At 41.1% G+C, this 17,863-nt stretch overlaps 1 protein-coding gene across 1 annotated transcript; it reads right to left on the reverse strand.

Annotated features, from left to right (window-relative positions):
• Positions 1-534: 534 nt before the first annotated feature.
• On the reverse strand, positions 535-17,575 carry LOC128618428 (receptor-type tyrosine-protein phosphatase eta-like). Its single transcript, XM_053642016.1, has 12 exons — positions 17,566-17,575; positions 16,300-16,560; positions 12,782-13,039; positions 12,265-12,525; positions 11,188-11,448; positions 10,533-10,793; positions 9,881-10,141; positions 9,249-9,509; positions 8,591-8,851; positions 7,959-8,219; positions 7,301-7,561; positions 535-625 (listed from the first exon to the last, which is right to left on the reverse strand). Exons 1-12 carry the CDS (start codon positions 17,573-17,575, stop codon positions 552-554), a joined length of 2,691 nt encoding a protein of 896 aa, XP_053497991.1. The 3' UTR covers positions 535-551.
• Between the last annotated feature and the right edge of the window lie 288 nt (positions 17,576-17,863).

Below are 17,863 nucleotides of genomic sequence, written 5' to 3' on the forward strand. Positions count from 1 at the left end.
CACAGACATCAAACGTGACTTCAGAAAGCTGAGTTAAGTTATTTAGTTAGTTCGATATTCGTCGCATATTTGGAGATAAATGACAATAACTCCAAAACGATTTGCCCCCAAAAAACCTAAACAATATTCCCGCTAAAAGGGCATAAAGTTAATAATGTTTCACAAGCTTCCTTTTCATTATTTTCGCTCGATATAATGAGCACTAGTCCGCAAAAGCCTTCGCAAAGTGAGTTAAACCGGGGAATATCGCTCTTGGCGGAGCTGTAAGTATGGGACCGTAGGGAAAGTGCAAGTTTTCTTCGTTTTTGCTATAACTTCGTGGGTGGTATTTTTGTAATAGCCTTTTTGTTAAAAGGCATATAGGCATGAAACCAGTGGCACTTAGTAATGGGGGAGAGTGGACATCTTTCACAACCTTTCTTTTTACCCTTACTGGCTGGATACGGAACTGCATGTCCAAAATTAATTTAGTTTTTGTAATAGCTCTTTCCATCAGAGAAGCAGAGACATGAAACCAGTGTCATTCAGTAGAGGAAGACAGTGGATATCTTTCACAATCTCTTGCTTCGCCTTCTGCGCTTTCTGCCCCATGCTCCCTGGGATAGGCTCCAGGTTCCACGAGACCCTGTAGGATAAGATATAGAAAATAGATGGATGGACGTTTAACATTCATAGAATAAAATGATCTGACTCCAACCAAATTTTTTCACTTTAAAAATGATTTCAAGCAATATTGTAATGCTTTACTCAAATGTAAAGGTAAAAAGGTGATTAGAGCTTATAACATTGTAATCAAATATGATATTGTTACATAACTGGCACACTTCTTTTTTTTATTATTGTATTGTACTCTGTTACCTGTTACTATCTATTTGTTTGTTTTTTTCTTACATTGGAATGAATATTTTCACTGTATTGTTCTTGTATATGGCATTAATTAAAAACAAAAAACAAAAAAACAAACAAACAAAAAAGGTATTTTGTTACGCCACGGCCAGCAGATGGCACTGCGGCACGGCTTCTGACTGGTCACGTGACTCTGTTGTTTTCGTTCGCTTCCCGCTTGGACATTGAATTAAGTTTGATCATGTCTCTGATTTGCCCCAGGTGTCCATGTTTTGGTTTGAGTATGTTTGCTATTTAAACCCCTCATGTGACTTCGCGCAGTATTATAGTTGGTATAGTTTGTACCAAACGTCTGATGCGGTTCCCATTTATGTTTGATTACGATAGTGAATGCGTTAGCATGTTAAGCGGTCTGGTTCCATGCCCTGCTCTAATTTCAAGCCACGATACCAGTTTCTTGTTTTCCTGGTGAAGACCGCGTTTCCTGTGTTTGTCTACTGTTAATAAAGACTTTGACCTGCACCTGCATCCGCCTCCAGTCTATGTTATGTAACAGAATACTGCGCCCAAAATGCAGAAGCAGCAGGTAGCCATGAGCACCGCCGAAGAGGCCAGGATTTGGACGCTTTACCGTTCGTCCCTGGAGATGAGCAAACAGCTCGAAGAGGAAATTGCTCAGTGCAAAGCCGAGCTGCGCGCCGCGTCGTCCCTCGCGCCATTTACCCTGTCCCCGCCGCCGAAGAGCGACGCCGTGCAACGCAGCCAGCAAAGTGACCTGAGCATCTGGGGCTTCCCACTGCAGGGGAATTGCACCATGCTGCGCAGTCCAGAGGTGAAGGCTGGCCCAGAAATTTTTTTTGGGGGGGGGCAATGAGGACAGCAGAGCTCCAGCCTGAGGCCTACGGGGAGGCCTCAGCTGTGGAGCTCCCACCTGAGGTCAACATGGCGACCTCAGAGCAACAGCTTGAGGAGGCTGAGGAGGCCGTCCCGCTGCCCTGCCCGGCCGAGGAGGCCGTCCTGCTGTCCAGCCCGGCCGAGGAGGCCGTCCCAATGCCCTGCACAGCCGAGGAAGCTGTCCTGCTGTCCAGCCCAACAGAGGAGGCCGTCCCGCTGTCCTGCACGGCCGAGTAAGCTGTCCTGCTGTCCAGCCCAGCCGAGGAGGTCATCATGCTGCCCTGCACAGCCGAGGAAGCTGTCCTGCTGTCCAGCCAAACAGAGGAGGCTGTCCCGCTGCCCTGCACGGCTGAGGAAGCCGTCCCGCTGCCCTGCCCGGCCGAGGAGGCCGCCCAGCCCTCCAGTCCTGCTGGGGACGCCACCCAGCCCTCCAGTCCCGCTGGGGACGCCGCCCAGCGTTTCAGTTCCAGTGCCACCAGGGGCGGGCCCCTGCATTCCAGTGCCGCCGGGGGCGGTGCCCTGCATTCCAGAGCTGCCGCCCAGCGTTCCAGTGCCGCCGGGGGCGGCGCCCTGCATCCAGAGCCGGCGCCCAGTATTCCAGTGCCGCCGGAGGCGGCGCCCAGCGTTCCAGAGCCGGCGCCCAGCGTTCCAGAGCCGGCGCCCAGCGTTCCAGGCCCCCCGCGGCTCTGGAATGCAGGGCGCCGCCCTGCGTTCCACTTCCAGTGCCGCCGGGGGCGGTGCTCCGACTTTCAACCCCGGTGGGGGGTTGCTCCGCCCCTCTGCTGCCCGACGGAGGCTGCCTCGCTTTCCGTGGCAGCGAGAGACAGCTTGCACAGGGGCCCGGGACCCCCGTTGGAGGGGGGTTCTTGGTGCTCCGGGAGGAGCACCCTTTGGAGGGGGGTTCTGTTACGCCACACCCAACAGATGGCACTGCAGCATGGCTTCTGACTGGTCACGTGACTCTTTTGTTTTCTGCTCTAGTTTCAAGCCATGATACCAGTTTCTTGTTTTCCTGGTGAAGACTGCGTTTCCTGTGTTTGTCTACTGTTAATGAAGACTTTGACCTGCACCTGCATCCGCCTCCAGTCCCGATACGTAACATATTTAAACAGCATTCAGAAAGCTTTTAGCGTTCTTATTCTGCTCCAAAGCAAATCTAAAAAAAGTGTGTAAAATCCAGAAACTGATACACTAAGAGTTGCTAAATCTGTTAACAGTATTACAATAATATTACACACAAAGAAAACAAGTACGTAATATGGAGCTGATCACACATTACTGCCATATAAAATCTCCACATGCAATTTAAAACATGTCACATACTATTTAAAATCCGTTTAAGAGTACAGATTTGTAAATTGTTTGTTTTTTAGTGTGATGTTGCTATTTGTCTGTCCTCATGCAGACCTAAACCCAATCTCAGGGTTCTGTTAATTTTACTCAAGTGGCAGCATTTCTCCAGCAGATGGCGGTAGAAGGCGATTTGTACTGATTAGTAGGAGTGAGTCTGCACTCTAAAAAAAAAAATGCTGGGTTATTTTTTCTACCCCAACTCTGGGTTGGGCCTTTTGGGTCATTTAATTGGCTTATTTTCTCAGTCTTGGGTAGTTTTGTGTAACCCAACCACTGGGTTAGTGGCTGGGTCAGTTTCACTGACAGTTGCATCAATGCACCCCTCCCACACCCCAGCGCCTCAGCCAAGCTCCTTGGGTCAAATCACCTCAGTGTGGACTGTTTGAATTCGTCTCAGGTGAAGGTAGCGGTTTTCACATGGACAGACTGTTAGATTTATTTGGAGAAACAAGGTTCGTATCAATATATTTATTCATAAAATCATTACTGTACACTAGAAAAAGCAAAAATATGCAATAACAGTCCAGTTTACATGACATTAAATGCACCGCTATTTTGTTTGTAATGCCCACTGGATCGTTGGAAGTTGGTTACTCAGGGTTTTTTTTTTTTTTTTTTTTTTTTTTTTTTTTTGAGGTTTTAAAGTCTCCTTTGATTAAAATCTGACATTTCCTCTTAAATATGACTTATTTGAGTAATTTACTTCAAAATCTATATAAACACCATTTTAGCAGATATAGCAATACATTTCTGAACACCTTCTTGTGTATAAATTAAGGAGATACCAAGTTGATATTTGTTTATAATGTTTTTACTGTCATGTCACAGCAAACCAGTGACTACATTTCCCATCCTGCACTGCAGCCTACAAACATGGCCACCATGGACTACACTTCCCCCACACACGTTCACCTTCACCGGAATTCTAATCACACACCTGTTTCCAATCTCACACACACTCACACCACAGTAGATAAGAGACTTTTCAAATACTATGACTTTGCATAGTATTGAGTGTATTCTCATTACCAAGCGGTTGTTCGTCGTTTCTCGGGTTTGATTCACGTTTATTGACTTTGTTTCTCATTTTGGATTCTAGCCTTGCTCAGTTTACGCCTGTTTGTAGATTGCTTGACCCATTGCCTGTTTTGACCCCGCTCTTGTATTATGATTTGGATTTGTCTGACCGTCTCTCTCTATTAAACAGCTTTTACTGCACTTGCATCTGTCCTCAACTCCATCACATACTGGAACGTGACATATACTTGACATTTTCAAAGGGTTAAAAAAAATAACCCTGAAAATATTAACCTATTTATGAAATATAATTAACCCAGCATTTAAAAAAAAAATGAACCATCCTTTGGGTTGAAAAACAACCCATTTGCTGGGTTAAAATTAACAACCCAACGTGATGGGTTAGTTTAGCCCAAAATGTGTTGTGTCCTATATTTTCCCAACCATTGGGTTAAAAATAATCCAATTTGGGTTGTTTTTTAGAGTGTGAGATGTGAGGCCTTGTCTACACTGAAAAATTGCACTAATCACTAGTGCGTTAAATATGTGAATTTAGACTACTGTCAGGAGATTCCAAGATGGCATCAATCCGACCACATGTTGCTTGTTTTTGTTTATTGTTTGCACTTTCCCTTACTTTAACCTCTTTTTCTTTTCACCAGGATTATCACCAAATATGATAGGAACACCCTTATTTCTATTGGTTAACAATCCACTCAGCTATCACTATTTTTGAACACTGAATCCATGCTGGCCAAGCGAGATCCTGAGGAGGAACAAAGGACACGACCTGAAGCAGCGGCCTTGATGGAAATGAGCTGGTATCAGGAAAAGGCTGAAGGCCAACATTCAGTCTCTGGAGAACAAGCTTGATGACTTCAGGGCCAGGGTTAAGTTCCAGAGGGACATTTGGGACTGCAACCTCCCCTGCTTCACCGAGACATGGCTGAACCCTGCGGTACCAGACTACGCCATCCAGCTGGCCGAATTCTTCTCGGTTTACCGCATGGTAAGTCAAGGGGAGGTGGAGTGTGTTTGACTGTAAACAGCAGTTGGTGTTACAATGTTAACCTTGTTCCTTTCACATGCTCCTGCACACCCAACCTGGAGCTCCTGCTCATCAAATGTCACCCTATTTACCTTTTTCAGGAATTTACTTCAGTTATAGTCAGTGCTGTTTTTATTTCACCTCAGGTGGACATGGACACTGCTTTATGTGAACTACATGAGGCACTCACTCAACAACAGCCTCATCACCAGGACACTGGTGCTCATTGTGGTTAAGGAATTTCAAAGGTGTCTATCTCAAATGCACATTGACAAACGTCCACCAGTACATCACCTACCCCACCAGGGGCGAGAATATACTGGACCATTGCTACATACCATTCAAAAGACAGATACAAGGCCCAGTCTCAACCACGTTTTGGGAAATTAGACTGGTACATGTTCAGGCGCAGATTTGATGACATCAACATGTTTATGGAAGCAGTTGTGGGATTTTTTGGGAAACTGGCAGATGATACAGTCCACAATCAATCATCAGAACGTTTCCCAACCAGAAGCTGTAGGTGGATAAAACCATCTGCGCTGCCTAGAATGTGGGGCTCACCACTGGGAACATGGATGAGTACAAGGCTGCATCCTTCAACATGCACAGAGGCTGGTGAAGGAGGCAAAGCGGTGCTATGAGAGGATCCTAGAGTCACAATTCAAACAGAGTGGCTCTAGGAGCTTGTTACAGGGACTGAGAATAATAATGAACTATAAAACACCATCCTACAGAAAGGTGAACACAGATGCTTCTCTGCCAGATTCTCTTCTCTGGCAACGAAGGGACACCGTAACACACCTCCTACACACAGCCCAGATCTGGACATCAAGAATGGAAATTAGGTTAAATGTTGTTTGTTGACTACAGTTCAGCATTTAACACTATAATTTTCCTCCAAACTCACCACCAAGTTGGAGGACCGGAGATTGAGCCTGTCCCAGTGTCAGTAGATCTCCAAATTCCTGACAGAAGATGACAAGTAATACAGGCAGGCAGATATGTCTCACCCTCCATCACCCTCAGTACTGGAGCCCCCAGGGTTGTGTCCTGAGCCCACTGCTGTACTGATTGTACACTTATTGTCACGTAACGTAGACTGAGATGGAAGTAATTGCAGGAATGGCAGTATAATAAAATAACAAGTCCAAAGGATCAGGAAGAAATCATTGTACATAGACAGGCAAGGGTCAAACGATCAAGAAAACAGGCTAAACTAGGCAAGGCAGAGAATCGAGGTCAACAGAGTAAACATACTCAAGAACCAGAAAAGCAAACATGATATAAGGCTTGGAATAACAACAGAGACTAAACAATTGAGAGAAATACTTCGCAAAGCCATTGTGTTGAAACAGTCTCTATATGCTGAGGAGTGAGTGTGTGTGAGATTGGTAACAGGTGTGTGTGATTAGAATTCCTGAGAAGGTGAATGTGTGCGTGTGGGGGAAATGTAGTCCTCTACGGCCATGTTTGTAGTTTGTGGTGCATCCTGGGAAATGGAGTTGCTGGTCTGCTGTGTATAACAAGAAGCAGTTGGTCTTTCAGTATACACAAGTATGTTTTAGAGAATTGTGTTCTCATTTGATGACAAAAGTCATTTCTGAACAAAGTTAATGTTAATGGACTTCTTTTGCCTTCACAGAGCCTGAGACTGTTAGCAACCACACAGTAGTTAATGTTACAACCTCCTCTATATGACTGGACTGGACTGAGGCAATGGGCAAAATCTCCAATTATGCAATCCAACATGAGAATTTCAATATGACAATCATTAAGACTACTGAAATCACAGTAGTGAACAGTCGTGTATTTTCAGCAGGTTCAAGTGTTCATTCGGTCCAATCTAATCTAAAATTCAATTGAATCAGTCCAATGAATAAGGTTGTCTTTATCAGCAGTACTCTGGTCAAAACTGTAACTACTAAAACACAACTACAGCCCACATATAAATAAAGGTACATCTTATCTTATATACAGAGACACAGTGAGATATAATTACACAGAGAAAAATGTATTACTCAGGTTGAACAGTACTGAATTTTGAGCAGGTTAAAGTGTTCATTTGGTCCAATCTAATCTAAAAATCTGTCTAATCAGTCTAATGAATATGATTGTCTTTATCAGCAGCACAGGACTTACTTGTGAAGGCTGAGGTTTGAGTTGATGCTCCTGCAGTTTGTCCATCTGCAGCAAATGCAGTAACAGTGAATGTGTAGTTCACTCCAGCAGTCAGACCAGTGACAGTGTAAGACGTGTTTGAAGTGTTACTGCTGATATTCACACTGCCACCAGTCCAATTTACTGTAAAGTAGGACCTTTTCCCAAGTGGCCCTTTCCAGGTTAGAGACACAGATGATGTAGTTTTGTTAGAGACAGTGAGATTGGTGACAGCATTTGGCTCTACAAATCACACACACACACACACACACACACACACACACACACACACAGAGAGAGAGAGATGTGTTAAATATTGATATCTATATATTTTAATATCTTAACCATTGTTTCAAGAAATGCATCTAAATCCAGGTGTATAAAATTCAAAATGATTAAAACTCTGGTCAAAACTGTAACTCCTAAAACACAACTATAGCCCACATATAAATAAAGGTACATCTTATCTTATATACAGAGACACATAGAGATATAATTACACAGAGAGAAATGTATTTCTCAGGTTGAACAGTACTGAATTTTGAGCAGGTTAAAGTGTTCATTCGGTCCAATCTAATCTAAAAATCTGTCTAATCAGTCTAATGAATATGGTTGTCTTTATCAGCAGCACAGGACTTACTTGTGAAGGCTGAGGTTTGAGTTGATGCTCCTGCAGTTTGTCCATCTGCAGCAAATGCAGTAACAGTGAATGTGTAGTTCACTCCAGCAGTCAGACCAGTGACAGTGTAAGACGTGTTTGAAGTGTTACTGCTGATATTCACACTGCCACCAGTCCAATTTACTGTAAAGTAGGACCTTTTCCCAAGTGGCCCTTTCCAGGTTAGAGACACAGATGATGTAGTTTTGTTAGAGACAGTGAGATTGGTGACAGCATTTGGCTCTGCAAATCACACACACACACACAGAGAGAGAGAGATGTGTTAAATATTGATATCTATATATTTTAATATCTTAACCATTGTTTCAAGAAATGCATCTAAATCCAGGTGTATAAAATTCAAAATGATTAAAACTCTGGTCAAAACTGTAACTCCTAAAACACAACTATAGCCCACATATAAATAAAGGTACATCTTATCTTATATACAGAGACACATAGAGGTATAATTACACAGAGAGAAATGTATTTCTCAGGTTGAACAGTACTGAATTTTGAGCAGGTTAAAGTGTTCATTCGGTCCAATCTAATCTAAAATTCTGTCTAATCAGTCTAATGAATATGGTTGTCTTTATCAGCAGCACAGGACTTACTTGTGAAGGCTGAGGTTTGAGTTGATGCTCCTGCAGTTTGTCCATCTGCAGCAACTGCAGTAACAGTGAATGTGTAGTTCACTCCAGCAGTCAGACCAGTGACAGTGTAAGACGTGCTTGAAGTGTTACTGCTGATATTCACACTGCCACCAGTCCAATTTACTGTAATGTAGGACCTTTTCCCAAGTGGCCCTTTCCAGGTTAGAGACACAGATGATGTAGTTTTGTTAGAGACAGTGAGATTGGTGACAGCATTTGGCTCTGCAAAACACACACACACACACACACACACACACACACACACACACACAGAGAGAGAGAGATGTGTTAAATATTGATATCTATATATTTTAATATCTTAACCATTGTTTCAAGAAATGCATCTAAATCCAGGTGTATAAAATTCAAAATGATTAAAACTCTGGTCAAAACTGTAACTCCTAAAACACAACTATAGCCCACATATAAATAAAGGTACATCTTATCTTATATACAGAGACACATAGAGATATAATTACACAGAGAGAAATGTATTTCTCAGGTTGAACAGTACTGAATTTTGAGCAGGTTAAAGTGTTCATTCGGTCCAATCTAATCTAAAAATCTGTCTAATCAGTCTAATGAATATGGTTGTCTTTATCAGCAGCACAGGACTTACTTGTGAAGGCTGAGGTTTGAGTTGATGCTCCTGCAGTTTGTCCATCTGCAGCAAATGCAGTAACAGTGAATGTGTAGTTCACTCCAGCAGTCAGACCAGTGACAGTGTAAGACGTGTTTGAAGTGTTACTGCTGATATTCACACTGCCACCAGTCCAATTTACTGTAAAGTAGGACCTTTTCCCAAGTGGCCCTTTCCAGGTTAGAGACACAGATGATGTAGTTTTGTTAGAGACAGTGAGATTGGTGACAGCATTTGGCTCTGCAAATCACACACACACACACAGAGAGAGAGAGATGTGTTAAATATTGATATCTATATATTTTAATATCTTAACCATTGTTTCAAGAAATGCATCTAAATCCAGGTGTATAAAATTCAAAATGATTAAAACTCTGGTCAAAACTGTAACTCCTAAAACACAACTATAGCCCACATATAAATAAAGGTACATCTTATCTTATATACAGAGACACATAGAGGTATAATTACACAGAGAGAAATGTATTTCTCAGGTTGAACAGTACTGAATTTTGAGCAGGTTAAAGTGTTCATTCGGTCCAATCTAATCTAAAATTCTGTCTAATCAGTCTAATGAATATGGTTGTCTTTATCAGCAGCACAGGACTTACTTGTGAAGGCTGAGGTTTGAGTTGATGCTCCTGCAGTTTGTCCATCTGCAGCAACTGCAGTAACAGTGAATGTGTAGTTCACTCCAGCAGTCAGACCAGTGACAGTGTAAGACGTGCTTGAAGTGTTACTGCTGATATTCACACTGCCACCAGTCCAATTTACTGTAATGTAGGACCTTTTCCCAAGTGGCCCTTTCCAGGTTAGAGACACAGATGATGTAGTTTTGTTAGAGACAGTGAGATTGGTGACAGCATTTGGCTCTGCAAAACACACACACACACACACACACACACACACACACAGAGAGAGAGAGAGATGTGTTAAATATTGATATCTATATATTTTAATATCTTAACCATTGTTTCAAGAAATGCAACTAAATCCGGGTGTATAAAATTCAAAATGATTAAAACTCTGGTCAAAACTGTAACTCCTAAAACACAACTATAGCCCACATATAAATAAAGGTACATCTTATCTTATATACAGAGACACATAGAGATATAATTACACAGAGAGAAATGTATTTCTCAGGTTGAACAGTACTGAATTTTGAGCAGGTTAAAGTGTTCATTCGGTCCAATCTAATCTAAAATTCAGTCTAATCAGTCTAATGAATATGATTGTCTTTATCAGCAGTACAGGACTTACTTGTGAATGCTGAGATTTGAGTTGGAGCTCCTGCAGTTTGTCCGTCTGCAGCAACTGCAGTAACAGTGAATGTGTAGTTCACTCCAGCAGTCAGACCAGTGACAGTGTAAGACGTGCTTGAAGTGTTACTGCTAATATTCACACTGCCACCAGTCCAATTTACTGTAAAGTAGGACCTGTTCCCAAGTGGCCCATTCCAGGTTAGAGACACAGATGATGTGGTTTTGTTAGAGACAGTGAGACTGGTGACAGCATTTGGCTCTGAAAATCACACACACACACACACACACACACACACACACACACACACACACACACAGATGTGTTAAATATTGATATCTATATATTTTAATATCTTAACCATTGTTTCAAGAAATGCATCTAAATCTGGGTATATAAAATTCAAAATGATTAAAACTCTGATCAAAACTGTAACTACTAAAACACAACTATAGCCCACATATAAATAAAGGTACATCTTATCTTATATATGAGACACACTGAGATATAATTACACAGAGAGAAATGTATTACTCAGGTTGTACAGTACTGTATTTTCAGCAGGTTCAAGTCTTCATTTGGTCCAATCTAATCTAAAATTCAATCTAATCAGTCTATTCAATAAGGTTGCCTTTATCAGCAGTACAGGATTTACTTGTGAATGCTGAGATTTGATTTGGTGCTCCTGCAGTTTGTGAATCTGCAGCAACTGCAGTAACAGTGAATGTGTAGTTCACTCCAGCAGTCAGACCAGTGATAGTGTAAGACGTGTTTGAAGTGTTACTGCTGTTATTCACACTGCCATCAGTCCAATTTACTGTAAAGTAGGACCTGTTCCCAGGTGGCTCATTCCAGGTTAGAGACACAGATGATGTGGTTTTGATAGAGACAGTGAGATTGGTGACAGCATTTGACTCTGCAAATCATACACACACACACACACACACACACACACACACACACACACACACACACACACACACACAAATGTGTTAATTATTGACATCTATGTATTTTAATACCTTAAACATTGACTATGTTACATGCACATCAAATTCCATTTAAAAGTCTATATCTTCAGCTTGCAGCCATATTCTGAATGCAATGTTTATATGCGTACAGGCATCAGAATATTCCTGAATACATGTTTGTTGTAAGTATGCCTGAGTTGCCATTCCTAAATACTTAGCCTACAGCTAAGCATCTGTTAGCACCCACAATTCCTTGAGGACTGATCATGCACATATATCTCCTTTCAGTGGATTTTCGGAATAAGGTGTTTACATGAAACCAATTTCCGATTAAAACAGGCATATTCCAGGGGTGGAAATCAGAATTTGGGGCATCAGAATATTGTCTTGATCTGAATTGGGCAATCGGATTGTGGCGTTTACGTGAATCAATACTATTTAGAATATTGCAAAAATTCAGATTAATATCAGAATATTGATGTGCATGTGAACGTAGTCATTGTTTCAAGAAATACATCTAAATCCAGGTGAATAAAATTCTGAATGATTAAAACTCTATTTGATAATTACTAAAACACTACCAAGGCCCACATATACAGAGACACAGTGAGATATAATTACACAGAGAGAAATGTATTACTCATTTTCAACAGTACTGTATTTTGCGCAGGTTCAGGTGTTCAGTCAGTCCAATCTAATCTAAAATTCAATCTAATCAATCTAATGAATAAGGTTGTCTGTATCAGCAATACATGACTTACTTGTGAATGCTGAGGTTTGATTTGGTGCTCCTGCAGTTTGTCCATCTGCAGCAACTGCAGTAACAGTGAATGTGTACTTCACTCCAGCAGTCAGACCAGTGACAGTGTAAGACGTGTTTGAAGTGTTACTGCTGTTATTCACACTGCCATCAGTCCAATTTACTGTAAAGTAGGACCTGTTCCCAGGTGGCTCATTGCAGGTTAGAGACACAGATGATGTAGTTTTGTTAGAGACAGTGAGATTGGTGACAGCATTTGGCTCTGCAAATCACACACACACACACACACACACACACACACACACACACACACACACCACACACACATACACAAATTTGATCATTTGTGACAATAATAATTGTAATATCTTAAAAATAGTTTCAAATGGTAAGAAATGGCGTGTTCAGTTTTGGCAGAAACAGAAAAAAGGACAAAGTTTTCCCCAAAAAAGATTAAACAGGCCTACAACAAAGTGTCATTCTTTTAACTGCATAAATGTCAGCAGTACAGGATTTACTTGTGAATGCTGAGGTTTGAGTTGGTGTTCCTGTAGTTCCATCTGCAGCAACTGCAGTAACAGTGAATGTGTACTTCACTCCAGCAGTCAGATCAGTGACAGTGTAAGACGTGTTTGAAGTGTTACTGCTGATATTCACACTGCCACCAGTCCAATTTACTGTAAAGTAGAACCTGTTCCCAGGTGGCTCATTCCAAGTTAGGGACACAGATGATGTAGTTTTGTTAGAGACAGTGAGACTGGAGACAACATCTGGTGCTGTGAATCATACATACAGTGAGGGAAAAAAGTATTTGATCCCCTGCTGATTTTGTACGTTTGCCCACTGACAAAGAAATGATCAGTCTATAATTTTAATGGTAGTTGTATTTGAACAGTGAGAGACAGAATAACAACAAAAAAATCCAGAAAAACGCATGTCAAAAATTTTATAAATTAATTTGCATTTTAATGAGGGAAAAAAGTATTTGACCCCCTCTCAATCAGAAAGATTTCTGGCTCCCAGGTGTCTTTTATACAGGTAACGAGCTGAGATTAGGAGCACACTCTTAAAAGGAGTGCTCCTAATATCAGTTTGTTACCTGTATAAAAGACACCTGTCCACAGAAGCAATCAATCAGTCATATTCCAAACTCTCCACCATGGCCAAGACCAAAGAGCTCTCCAAGGATGTCAGGGACAAGACTGTAGACCTACACAAATCTGGAATGGGCTACAAGACCATTGCCAAGCATACTGGTGAGAAGGTGACAACAGTTGGTGCGATTATTCGCAAATGGAAGAAGCACAAAAGAACTGTCAATCTCCCTCGGCCTGGGGCTCCATGCAAGATCTCACCTCGTGGAGTTGCATTGATCATGAGAACAGTGAGGAATCAGCCCAGAACTACACGGGAGGATCTTGTCAATGATCTCAAGGCAGCTGGGACCATAGTCACCAAGAAAACAATTGGTAACACACTACGCCGTGAAGGACTGAAATCCTGCAGCGCGCGCAAGGTCCGCTGCTCAAGAAAACACATATACATGCCCGTCTGAAGTTTGCCAATGAACATCTGAATGATTCTGAGGACAACTGGGTGAAAGCGTTGAGGTCAGATGAGACCAAAATGGAGCTCTTTGGCATCAACTCAACTCGCCGTGTTTGGAGGAGGAGGAATGCTGCCTATGACCCCTGGAACACCATCACCACCGTCAAACATGGAGGTGGAAACATTATGCTTTGGGGTTTTTTTTCTGCTAAGGGGACAGGACAACTTCACCGCATCAAAGGGACGATGGACGGGGCCATGTACCGTCAAATCTTGGGTGAAAACCTCCTTCCCTCAGACAGGGCATTGAAAATGGGTCGTGGATGGATATTCCAGCATGACAACGACCCAAAACACATGGCCAAGGCAACAAAGGAGTGGCTCAAGAAGAAGCACATTAAGGTCCTGGAGTGACCTAGCCAGTCTCCAGACCTTAATCCCATAGAAAATCTGTGGAGAGAGCTGAAGGCTCGAGTTGCCAAACGTCAGCCTCGAAACCTTAATGATTTGGAGAAGATCTGCAAAGAGGAGTGGGACAAAATCCCTCCTGAGATGTGTGCAAACCTGGTGGCCAACTACAAGAAACGTCTGACCTCTGTGATTGCCAACAAGGGTTTTTAAACCAAGTACTAAGTCATGTTTTGCAGAGGGGTCAAATACTTATTTCCCTCATTAAAATGCAAATCAATTTATAACATTTTTGATGTGCGTTTTTCTGGATTTTTTTGTTGTTATTCTGTCTCTCACTGTTCAAATAAATCTACCATTAAAGTTATAGACTGATCATTTCTTTGTCAGTGGGTAAACATACAAAATCAGCAGGGGATCAAATACTTTTTTCCCTCACTGTATGTTGATTACTATCTTTGAAATAAAAGACATACGAATTATATATTATTATGACTATCATTTTATTAGTAAAATGCACACATTGTTTAAATAGATGTATCTAAATATAGTTTAGAATTCTGAGTATAGCTCTGTTCAATAACTGCTAAAACCACATTGTGGGGACTCACATTTAAGCCCTGCATATACAAAAGACATAAAAAGATATAAATACAGAGACAATCACTTTGAATACTGTGTCTGTGTCAGGGACATCCATTCTTAACTGCAAAGGTCTAGTGTGGCTCGCTTCCATTCCAACCAATCAGGAGACACATCTGATTCCAGTTGTTTAATGAGCTGATCTTAACTTTTAATTGACTATCAAGTATAGCTCCTGCTTGGAGAGAACAAAAACCTGCAGCCACACTGACCCTTTGCAGATAAGACCAGACACTGCTGGCAAAGAGATACATGTCAAACAGACCACACCAGTTATTTTAGATGGCACTTCAGAATGATTGACACCTTTCAAGAAAATGGGTAAAAAATTATTGTATAAAGTAAACATTATAGTGATTGACATTTTTAATTATAAGAAGTGGTGAAGCTACTAATCTTTCCTCTAACAAAAATGATTCTCATAAAAACTTCATTTTTAAATAATATAATTTTTTTCACAAAGTTACTGATACATCTAAAAGAAGAATTTAAATAAAGGCAAACAAATTGTGCAAACTGACATCCTCAAAAAATTCTGTTTCTTAATTTCCCTCAGTTTTTCGTAACTCTGTACACATTTAAAACCCTTTTGTCATCCACAATCATGGACAACCACAACATTTAATTAATTCCTGTGGTCAACTCTTACAGACCACCTGCATGACAGCAAACAGTTTAGAAGGTTTGCATCAATAAAGCCATTTCCTAAGAGAGCAACCCACAAACTGTACAGCCTGAACTGCACATAGCATTACTGGATAATACCAGTTCTGAACAGGGCCAGTAAACACCAGGGTATATTAGCCCAAAATCTGGTTGCTTTGGCCATGAGGTTAAGCTTAGGTTGTAGATGAATCTTTCAGGATCTTATAATGACCTTAAATATGTGTTTTCTAAATCAACCCAGTTACAAAAAATTAAGATTTTTCATTGACCATCTCAGTCTTCAAAATTCGAATCCTGTAAAAAAGCAGCAGTGTGCATTGAAGAGGACAGGCCTAAGAATATAAAAAATATTTTAAAAAAATTAAGAATATAATGGAGCTTGAAATGTTTTCCATGAGGTACAGCTTGAACAGGGTGCTAACCCTAACCCTGAATAGTGACCCATCTAAGAACTCTATAAGTTTTCTCCAACCTGCACAAAATATTAATTGTGGTGTGCTGACAAATTTGAAATTAGAGTTTCCCAGACAAAAAAATCATGTCTGAAAAAACACTGTATGACAATGAAACTATACAGTATACATATATGTTTAATTGTCCCTCATTGCATGTGTTAGTCAGTTTTGCTTTTCTTTTTAAATGTTCAGAATGGGTTCCAACCATTCTGTACTGACTCTATATCCATTTATTTTACATGTAAAAAGAAGAAAATCATTGGATAATCACTTCTGATATTAAAACTTTGAATAATAATGTGAAGTACAGGACTTACTTGTGAATGCTGAGGTTTGATTTGGTGCTCCTGCAGTTTGTCCATCTGCAGCAACTGCAGTAACAGTGAATGTGTAGTTCACTCCAGCAGTCAGACCAGTGACAGTGTAAGACGTGTTTGAAGTGTTACTGCTGTTATTCACACTGCCATCAGTCCAATTTACTGTAAAGTAGGACCTGTTCCCAGGTGGCTCATTCCAGGTTAGAGACACAGATGATGTATTTTTGTTAGAGACAGTGAGACTGGTGACAGCATTTGGGTCTGCAAATCAAACAGACACACACACACACACACACACACACACACACACACACACACACACACACAAAGAGTCCTTAAAGCTCTTAGCAATAACTGCTGGAACAGTGTGGCAACTTAAAACTCAGATATACATTCAGACATATATAGGCATAAATGTATGAAAAGAAATATACACTCACCGGTTACATTATTATTACACATATACACCTGCTCATTTATGCCATTATCCAATCAGCCAATCACGTGGCAGCAGCACAATGCCTAAAATCATGCAGATACAGGTCAAGAGCAGAGTTTTGTTCACATCAAACATCAGAATGGGGAAAAGTGTGATCACTGTGACTTTGATTGTGGCATGGATGTCGGTATCAGATGGGCTGGTTTGAGTATTGCAGAAACTGCTGATCCCCTGGGGTTTTTACACACAACAGTATATGGCTAGAGTTTATACAAAATGGTGCAAAAATTATATATATATATATATATATATATATATCCTGTGAGTGGAGGGTCTGCAGGCAGAAACACCTTGTTGATGAGAAAATCAGTGGAGAACTGACTCACTAAAACTGGACAGTTGAAGACAGGAAAAATAACAGGTGTTTATATTTGTCTTCAACTGTTCAATTTCAGTGAATCTGTGCCCATGATAGCCTCAGATTCCTGTTCTTAGCTCACAGGAGTGGACCTTGATGTGGTATTCTGCTGTTGAAGCCCATCCACCTCAAGGTTTCATGTTTTATTTTTTTTTTTTGCATGATGAAATACTTTTCTGCTCACCAAGGTTGTTAAGAATGATTATTTGAGTTATTAGAACCTTCCTGTCAGATTTTTGAACATTTTCCTCTGACCTCTTATATCAGAGGCCTTTCCAGCAACAGAACTGGTGCTCACTCAATGTTTTTAGTTTGTCACCCCATTCTGTGTAAACTTTGGAGACTGTTGTGTGTGAAATTCCCAGGAGTTCAGCAGTTTTGGAAATACTCAAATCAGCCATTCTGGTACCAACAGTCATGCTACGATCAAAATTCAAAGCGATCACATGTTTTCTTCATTGTGATGGTAACATTAACTGAAGCTCTTGACCTGTATCTGCATGATTTTTGCATTGTGCTGCTGTCACACGATTGGCTGATTAGATAAATGCATGAATGTACAGTAATGTTAAAAACTATGGAAATGGAAAAATTTCTACCCAGCTTCTACCAACCCATCCCTGTCCCCCACTGATCTGCTTATGCTATGCTATTACCCATGGCATACTTATTTGCAAGGTCATATTTCCACATTAAACTGCCCTGGA

The sequence above is a fragment of the Ictalurus furcatus genome, chromosome 14 (assembly GCF_023375685.1).
Source record: "Ictalurus furcatus strain D&B chromosome 14, Billie_1.0, whole genome shotgun sequence".
Lineage (NCBI taxonomy): Eukaryota > Metazoa > Chordata > Actinopteri > Siluriformes > Ictaluridae > Ictalurus > Ictalurus furcatus.